Below are 10,214 nucleotides of genomic sequence, written 5' to 3' on the forward strand. Positions count from 1 at the left end.
AGTTCACACGATAAAGATCTTAGTGATATATGTGGAAATCATTGTGGTTATCAAGCGCTTGACATTGATTATTGTTCTAGAAGGTGTTTCAGACATATCCACGTATATATGAACCAATAGGGTCGTCAAACACGTAATGGTTTAGCGGCATTTAGCCTGCTAGTCGTCAACGGCAGGAAGCTCCCGGCTTGGCTACAACTGGCCTAACTGATTAACCGAGGCCGTACGTATTGCACAAGCGGTCGCACGCATGGAAACTTTAATTCTTCGTTAGCTTGAAGTTGAAGTTGAAGTAAAACTTAGTTATGTCTGTATTTTTCAGCTAGTTTTGCTGGTCCATTAGTGTTCAAGTCTGTATGTTTACAGTTTGTTTTGCTGGTCCGTTGGTGTGTGAAGTGTGTATTTTTACAGTTCGTTTTGCTGGTCCGTTGATGTTCGGTGGTGCGCGGCTCGAATTTCATTCAGATTTTCCAGTATTCGGAGTTGCTGTACTGTTTGTGTGAAGGCTATATATGATTATATGTTTTCATCGTTCAGTTCCAAATTTGACTGGATAGCTTTCATGATAATTAATGTCGATCAGTCTAAGGTTTTGTAAATGTCGTCTACTTGAAATGAGCATGGTTGTTCAACGCCGAGCCTGATTTCTATGTTCGTTCAAAAGGGAGGCTGGTACAGTACGAGGATTATAAATCTGTCACTCCGTTTCATCAGAAAAGAATGATTACAAATCAGTCACGATTATAAATCAATCACTCCATTTCATCAGAAAATAAAAAAATTATAAATCAATCACAGAGACCTACCTTTAACGACTAATTTACAAGATAAAATGTATCGAAAGTTTGGCAAATAGCTGTGTGTGTACCATGGAGAAAATTAACCGATTTTGCTTCCCATTGTGCATTAACAATGAATAAGATATTTAGGAAGTGAGCACTACACTTCAGAACTGTTATTGGATGTGGACGTTGCCGTCAAAGGAGGCATTATATGTGCAGCTTGCTGTCATAATTTTGCCATAGTTCAAGTCAAGCAAGTACCCCAAAGTATAGGATCGGCTGCATTAATTTGAAAATATTTGCAAAGAATACCATAGCAAATAGATCTGAAATCAACAATATAACCAATATTTGTTTATTACATGGATCGTTGCATGCTATCTGCGCAAAGTGAGATCAATCGTCTCGTTTCAGCACATTACATGATCATCATTGTTTACATAACATGAATAACAACAACATAACCGATCATAAGCAGCAAGATTTCCCTGCTTTTTCCGCCGAAAGGAGGCACACAAGTTCAGTTCCTTGCGACACTTGAAGAGGAGAAGCTAGTCTTCTATGGTCTATCACCAAGTTCCACTCTCAAATTGTCGAACGGGTAGACTTTTGGAGTCTGCAGGAATAAGCACGACAAGTTTTGGTTAGTTTGGACAGCAAAATAAAGTGAAAACATATATCCTTATAATCAATTTTACAAGAAAACAATAGAATTCTTACCCATTGTAGGAACAGACTTTGGTTAGTTTGAACAGCAATATAAAGTGAAAACAGGTATCCTCTTTACCAATTTTACAACAAAAAGATAACTCAATCGGGTCTGCATTTACCGGCGTCAACGAGCCAAACTCGAGGAAATATACTCCAGCTTGGCTCGAGCTCGATTAACACAACGAGCCTAAAGTTCTGCTCGATCTCAGTTCACGAGCTTATTTTATGGTTTCGAGCTCGGCTTGTCAAAGGTCCGAGTGCTCGACGAGCTAACAAACCTCATTATTTTTTTAATTTCAAATAATCGCTGCTTCATGCATCTGTGCCGCAGGACACGAGCATTAAATTCTTAGTCATACTATCGCTGCGCTCCAGCCCTTGTTTATAGGCGCTGGTGAGCCCTCACTCTTATTACTTTAGTGAGGTGGTACTGAACGGCATCCATTGTATTTTCTGCCACCGCCAGGGTGTTGGCTTTCATGGGCCATGCTAAAGCTAAATATGCTGCAGTATTAGACAACGAACAAGCCGTGACGAGGCATGCATCCATGGTCTCTAGTGACTACGTGATATTTTTTCTTAACAAACTATGTTGCGCTAATCGTGATGGCCACCAAGGTGCTAGGACAACAAGCGCGGGACTGCATTAAAAAAGAACGCGCTGGACTGCATGCTATCACTACCTCCTGCCAAATTTTTCTCGAACTGTTTGAGCTCGATAGAAAGCTCGCAAGCTTCAATGAAGGCTTCAGCTCGGCTTGTTAAGGCCTTGAGCCGAGCACGAGCCAAGACTCTAACGAATCAAGCTCAAACAATTTGACGAGCCCGAACTTTTTTGACAGCCCTATCTGCATTCACAAATCATAGGCTTGTTTACCCATGTGTTAAAAAAACTAAAAAGGGGCATGCCATTATACTAACGGACTTTCCAAAACACACTACAAACTAAGAATTAGAACAGCCGGCACTTGAGGTCTTATAGAATTGAAACACAGAAGAACAAAGTCAAATTAGCATATGTAGTCACTGTCCATGAAGTTCAAAAAGCTGATAGGTTTAAGGAATTTCATGTAGGACAAAGAGCATAAGCTTGACAGATAGCCTGTGTGTAACCTTCTGTTTACATGCATGTATACCACAACTAAAGTAACGAGCATAGAATAAATCGTAAGATCCTCCATGTTTTGAAGGCTATAACAGATTAGGCCACATCACGATAGTCCTGCAAAATATGCTAATACAAATATCTCCAATTCAGAATCAGAAATGGATATTGGGCATTGCATACAAAGAAGACACTAAAGGTTAGGAACGGAAGGATTCATCAAAAGGCCATGTGCAGCTTACTACCATAACAATCCCACAGTTCAAGTCAACAGAGTAACATAACGCGTGACAGAACAGTTCACAGTTATCAGAATAAATGGATCATCTGGACTCAACCAATTACTAGCATTTATCCAGTAACAGATTCCAGACCACCATATTTTGAGGAAGTACAAATAAGTTTCTGTTGGACAGAATCAGAAGAAAGGACTCAACAAAAACATCCAGAACCTGGCATAGAAAGTTTAAGGGTGTAGCTAAATGCCAAGTACTCTCTGTGATGTCACCATAAAATCAAAAAATGAGGGGAAAATTGCACTTTACTCTCCTAAACTACTGACAGCACTCACTGCTCAAGATAATGTTTCGGCTCACATAACCACCTAAACAAAGATTAGTAATGACGTGGCAGGTTTGCATGATTAGAAGACACTTAAGAAGAGATTACTGATAACATGGCATTCCTCTACCACCAACTGCACGCGCTTTATAGCTTAGCCTGGTTGCATCCAAGAACAGGCCACAGCTAACTTCGATTGGCACAAGCTCAGGTAAGCAGTATTTACGGCTCAGGCATAGTGAATTTGAACATCAAGCTAACTAGCCAGGAGCTAGCAAACAGCTACTACGCACTGCCACGGTGCTGCCCGCCACAGCGGATGGACAGAACAAAAACTGGTGCACAGCAGTGCCGCCATCGACTGGTCAGCCTCTACATGTGTGTATGCTAGCGATGATCTATGTATCGTTATTGATTAAGAATGGCAGGGGCACCTGCAGATTGGGCTCTTCCAGATGGTCAACAAGGGCATCATGCAGGAGCTCCTGGAGGCGACAGCTTGAAAAGGCGTGCTTCTTCATTCTGCCATTCAAGGCCAAGGCCACAACGGCCTACTCAACGACTCGTACAACTGGTAGCTGGGGTACCCAGACTACAATGTAAGGCAGCTGGTCTGGTCTGAGGACTTCGATGCCCCGTGCTCGCCAGCATCTCTGGCAACCACTGGAACCCTAACTCCTACCTCTACAACTCTCCATTTACTCGAAAGAAATATCCACTAGTATCAACAAGATGGAGTAGAAGGGGTTGTATCTGGTGATGATATACCACTTACATCACTTCACTTGCCTACGTCTTGAATAAAACAACTGTTTGGAAAGCACTAGTTATGTTTTAGGTGGTTAATTTTCTGTTGGAAACAGTTTAGAGGGTTACGTGGACCTCAAATTCAATCAGAGAGTTTAGATTTATTTTTCAGAAGAGTGGATGATGAATTGGAGGTCGTTTGACATATTCAGTTATCCGCAACAAATATCCTCACCATACATATGAAAGCAACATAAGCCCTCTACATTAGTTTACTGCACAGATTGTTGGATGATATTTTGCACAACTTGGGATCGATTACCTTAGTTCCAATTCCATTACTTAATTTCAAATTTCGTGGCTTCTAATATTCTGGTTATAAACTGCTAAACAGAAACCAAATAAATTGTGCAGTACACGGCAAGAAAAAATGGCAACCAATAAATCACAGGGAAAACAGTTAATGCTAATGAGATTACAAGTTTTCTTCCATCAAGCTATCTTATGCCTAGCTGCAATCAGATTTCTTTCTGCATGGACAGGGTTCGGACTATCTTTCAGGTTTAGTTTGGGTAATTCGTGAATAAACATCACTTTAATTCACAGTGATTGCATTTTCCGCAAAAAAAAAAAAAATCATAGCCATTGCAAAGATCATATTCACATCATAGGCCAAAAAGATCAAACACTCCAAAACTTGTCTCTAAGCTAATACTGGGAATTGGAGAATCGCAAGAAAGTAGAAGCAGTAGCAGTGGACACTCACATATGGAATCTTGGAAGCCTTGTCATTCACAACGGCAGCCAAGCCAAGAACTGCAAAGAAGCTCAGCCCTCCGCACAGCCACGCCAGGGCCTCATACTGTACAATCAAGACACAAAGACAGCAACCGAGACACATCAGAATCAAACCTAATCAGACGCCTGTTATGCAACGCAACGCAACAAATTGCAGTGGATGCGGCCTTGTATATTGCAGCGGTAGGGAGAGGGGAGGTAGGAACAGACCTTGCCGATGTGAGGGGCGAGGCGGTCGATGCAGGGCTCCGGGAAGGGCGTGCCGTTGTCCCACACCAGCTCGTCGTTCTCCGGCAGCTGCAACGCGAGATCCCCCGTCCCAGATGGAACCGATTAGAGGCGGAGGCCACACGAAGAGGGAGAATAGATAGAGAGGTTGTAATCCTAGCTTACGGGCTTGTTGGGGACGATGTGCCTGCCGGCGGGGAGGCCCATGCCGGCGCGGTTGCGGAGCGCGGAGGCGGCGGCGCGCGCGGCCGCGCCGTGGCCGCCCAGGACGCGGGACCCCATCGCGGTCAGCCTCCCTGCCATCTTCACCGATCTCACTCTCTCTCGCTCGTGCTCTCTCTCTCTCTCTCAGATCTGCGGCTGCGGGTGTGGTGCTCGTCGTCGGCGGCGGCGGAGACAAAGCAGCTCGTCGAGCGTGGGCTTGGTTTGGTTTGATTCTGATCCACACGCCCCTCACGAAGACCGCTCGTAATGGGCCGTATTGGAGTGGTATTTTGGGCGTAATGGCTGAGTGTTGAATGAACAGTTTGGAATTGGAGATAAAGAGAATTTGAATCCACTGATTGTTTGGATGGAATGCGAAAAGTCCTTTGGGATCATGGGCTCCAGCGCTCTTATTGCATTAAAAAATTCAAAAATTATATTTATATATTTCGAAAAATTATGTAACAAAATTTTAAAAGTAGCTAATGATGTATTCCACTAACGTATAAAATCTTAGTTACAAATGTTTTGTTTTCTCAGCTACATAAAAATGACAAAATATGATTTTTTTGGAGATTTGAATCATTATACTCAGATCAACATTTTTTTGCAGCTCAAATACACATTATTTCCAGTTGAAAATTTACACGTTTGTGGGATATAATACTGACTACATCATGATTTATTTTTAGATTTTTTAAAAAAAACTTAGAAATATGATTTTTAATTTTCTTTTCTGGAAAAAGATCACTGGTGCTCATGTGCACCAAATCTCTTTCCGATGTAATAGGACTTAAGTAAGGAAGTGGAGGGGAAACTCACCTCGTAATCTCCCAAAAAGCTGTTAGCCTTAGAGCACGTATAATGGGGTGATGTCAGTCTTCTCTTACGCATACCACGTCAGATTTTTGCTTAGTTGGAGGAGAGAGAATGAAGGGAGAGAAGGTTGTCTTCCCTTAGCTAAGGGATTATCTCTTACAAAATAAGAGAAGATTATTTTTCCCACTGACTTATGTTCCCTTAGACACATAATTTCCTACTATAAATAATTAATTATCATTTATTGCAAGAGATGACAATAAGAGATGATGCATTGTATCGATTATATTTATTATGCTCTCTAGATGACATGGACTACTAAGAGAAGACGTGCCTTCTCTACCATTGTACATGCCCTTATCTAACAGATTTTGTGGGGATTAGTAGGAATATTTTTTATAGGCTTGGGTGAAACCCTTACCTTCATCTAATCCCTTTAAAACCCCGTCATCAATCCACCAGGTGTAGGAGAGTATTGAAGATTGAGAAAACTACTCTACAAATAAAGGAAAATTGAGGATTAAATTAGACCAATATACTAGAAGCAAACGTGCTCTAGGAAATAAGTGGATGTTTGGGATTTGCTGGGATAATCCCCACAAATCCCCAGAAAGACCCTAGTACCAAACAAGGGTTTCCCGGGGGAGGGTAGGTAACTGACATGGGGGATTGGGAATTCATGTTAGCTCTCATTCCCTTTCCCTTAATTGCCAAACAAGCTAAGAACAATGTCGTTGCTAGGAAAAACCCTATATGTCTCAATTAAGGTCATTAAACTTGTAGATTAAGGCCTAGCCTCCTCCCCTTCCGTGAAAAACAATCGCTGCCTCCACCTCCCTCTTCACTGTAAGTCGGTTCCTCTTCCTTCGGTTGCCTCGCCAATGTTAGGAGGGGCGGGGAACTCGATCTATGAGTGGAATTTTCAATAAAATTAACGTTTTAAATAAATTATTTTATTGTTTTTGGAGGGCATCTTATTTTTCGCCACCGTGTCAATGAAGATGACATCATTGTGTCATTTTTAGTTTAACATTTTTCCAAAATTTAAAATATAATTGATAAAATGAACAAGAAGTGAGACTTTCGTGGCATCCTGCTTGCAACCCCAACATTAAGAAATTCCAGTTTTTTCATCTCAATCTCGCACCGTTTCTCCCATCTCGAGCGATCGGGTAAAAGAAAACCTCGGAACAACGGATGGTTTTAGTTTAGATACTATCTATGTTAGGTTTGTGTGGCCTTGACGTAAGAAACCCAAGGGTGAAGCTACGCCAAGCTAGTGATGATTCATATACTACCTCCATCCCGATTTATAGGTTCTACGTGTGTTTCTGGATCGTCAATTTAACCAACGTAGCATAAGATACTAAATATATATCATTGAAAAGTTCAGATGTTATACTTTTTAATGGTATAATTTTTATAGTATAAATTTTATATTATATAGATTAAATTAACAAGTTTGGGATACGCGCAGGCCCTGTAAAACCAGGACGGATGGAGTACTAAAAGTATTACGTCGGGCTTTAAATTAATAATAAAAGCCACGCACTGTCAGAGTTACAAGGTGTTGAGGCTTTTAAATTAAGACTAGTCACAATGGGAAGTATCATACACTAGTATCATGCATATGATACTAGTTTATGATACCAACCCCACAATGCATAGTATCATAAGATAGTATCATATTATCATCATATTTAATGTTTTGTAGAATCTCAATGAAAATATGTGTACATGATGTGTTCGCTATTAAGTTTTCTAGTTTTATGTGCTATGATACGGTATCATATTATAATACCACTCTCATCTCTCACCTCATTAATTGGTGTTCGACATCAGATTTTTGCCAACATGATATGCATGATACTACTTATGATACTCCCATTGTGGCTAGTCTAAAGGTACTCCGTACTGTATTACAGGTATGTAAATGGCTAAGTCTTCAAACACCGAAGCACTCGCTAATCAAGGCAAACGCGAAAAACTGGGGAGGAAGACGCCGCCACACCATCGAAAGAAGGCATCCATCAGCTTTGAAAAAAAAAACGAATTGTTTCATAGTGCAAGGAAACATGACAGTTCAAAAATTACGTCCCTAGACAGGCACGATCGCTTGCTTGTTGTGGCGCACCAGCAGCTAGAATCATCGTCGTCATCAGCTCGTCACGACACGTGTGGCCATGTATCGTGATCAAGGAACTGCTTAGCAGTAACTTCGAAGTGAGCTTATACTAACTTAACGATGTACTTACGTGCCTGACCAATCAGCCACACGCAAGACATCACTCCTCAACCTGGCAATTTGCAGCAGTTTAATACCACGCCAAACGGTACCGACATCAGATGCAGATGTTTCATCCCGTAATCGTATCCACGCCGAAAGATCACGTTGCCACCGCCGGGTTTAGCAGCATGTCTCCTAGCTGGGGTCGCCTCCTGCTGGCGACCTCGGATCGATGCATATCATATGGTCGATGTCATGCGAGAGTGCGTGACTGACAGTTTGTGTGAGCTCGATGGTCGACCGATAAAACTACTCATTTGATCTGCTTGGCAACTGCACCAGCACTCCATCAGGCAATTAATCATGCTGTTGGTTAGCTAACTGTTCCCGAGGAACAGGATTAATCTATCGGCTAATTAATCTGGCACCTCTCTCTTTCCTCCCTCGAGGGGCCGCTCGACTGATTAATTAAGCAAACGAACTGTGCGATTGGGAAATAGACTTACGAAGGGGCTGCTCACATGTTATGCAATGGTTTGATGTGTCATGTCCCCTCTTCCTTCGCGTCCTCGCTATGGCAGTGGGCAGTTCCGTGTGCCGATACGAGCATTTTGGATTGAGGTACTAGCAAGTGGCTGGATTCTCACCAAAGAAATCTTCTTCTACAAAAATACGGCACCAAGGGCTAGTCCTGGTTGGTCTTGTTTTTGGGTTGGCCATTTTCCAAGCCTCTCACACAGGTTAACTTGGGAACCATGAATTTTGTTCATAAATATATATTCAAAAACCATATTTTTAAAGCTCCAAGAAATTCTAAAAAAGCATAAGAATCAAACCTACATATCTAGTATGTAGTACAATGCAAGTTTCGTCGAGATCACGACTTTGATCAGCAACAACTTTTCTTTGTGTAGTGTCATGAAAGGGCGTGTTTGGTATCCAAGGCACCCCTTGGCTCGCATCGGGGGCACATTTTTCGGCCGTTTGGATGCCCAGTCGTCTCCAGGTTCTTGCACATCACGGGTCTGCACCTCCGGGAAAGGCCCGGGAGGAACTCCCGGTTTTGCCATTTTCCTAGGGACAGGCACGGGCGCGATGAAAATCGACAACGTCGTTCGCGCGGACTTTCGAGTGCGGCATGGCGGGGAAAGGCGAAATCCGAGCGCCGTTGCGCGGCAAAGGTAGGTAACCTATAACACCCAAGGTTTCCAGACGATTGCGGGGTAGAATTAGAAATGGGATGTGCATTGCATCGTAAAACTGGAAAAAAGTTCGCGCTTATTTGGATAAAAAACTAAGAGGGATCAAATTTCTCTCTTGACATCATTTAGCGTTAGGGTTTCGAGAGTGCGATAAATTTGGACATGATTTTTTTGAATTAGGGTTTGAAAAACGGGAAACAAATGAATTGATACTCACATTTGAGAATTTGAAATTGAAATAAGTTTGAATTGATAATCAAACTCAAACAATACACATTGAATAAGATTATGAATATTTCGAGCAATATTGTAATATAAATATAATTCAAACAATAAAAGATTATAAATAAGTTACAAATAGCTCAATAGAGAAAGCTTGAGCTTTATTGATTTTTTTTGACACCTTTACCGTAGGGGAAGCCCCTACGGTGTCTTTTTTTATATATATAAAAGAGAACTATGTACAAAGTTACATCAGCACTACAAAGAACAGCTGTTCAGGGCGGGAAGAAACTACAGAAGAAAATAAAGATTACAAAAAAAGGGAGGTGATCCATTCAACTAAAGGTTGAACTTGTGAAGTCTTGACTTTGTATCTATGAAGCAAAAGATCATTCTGAAAACAGACTTTCCATCTAGCAAAGGATGTTGGGACATGATTGAATATCAAGTCATTCCGGATTTTCCAGATATTCCACGCAGCACAGATAAACACCTCAAAGAAACAGGGGCCAATAAAAGCAATCATGGCAGCCAAGAAATTTTTTGACAGCCCCATAGAGACATCCCACTGGATATTAAGAAAATCTCAGCATTGATTGGCAAACCCG

General features: G+C 41.6%; 1 protein-coding gene across 1 annotated transcript; it reads right to left on the reverse strand.

Moving 5' to 3' along the window:
• Window positions 1-1,066: 1,066 nt before the first annotated feature.
• On the reverse strand, window positions 1,067-5,399 carry LOC127308593 (NADH dehydrogenase [ubiquinone] 1 beta subcomplex subunit 8, mitochondrial). Its single transcript, XM_051339458.2, has 4 exons — window positions 5,098-5,399; window positions 4,915-5,001; window positions 4,673-4,768; window positions 1,067-1,398 (listed from the first exon to the last, which is right to left on the reverse strand). Exons 1-4 carry the CDS (start codon window positions 5,233-5,235, stop codon window positions 1,342-1,344), a joined length of 378 nt encoding a protein of 125 aa, XP_051195418.1. The 5' UTR covers window positions 5,236-5,399; the 3' UTR covers window positions 1,067-1,341.
• Window positions 5,400-10,214: the final 4,815 nt, after the last annotated feature.

This window comes from Lolium perenne, chromosome 1, assembly GCF_019359855.2.
Source record: "Lolium perenne isolate Kyuss_39 chromosome 1, Kyuss_2.0, whole genome shotgun sequence".
Taxonomy (NCBI): Eukaryota; Viridiplantae; Streptophyta; class Magnoliopsida; order Poales; family Poaceae; genus Lolium; species Lolium perenne.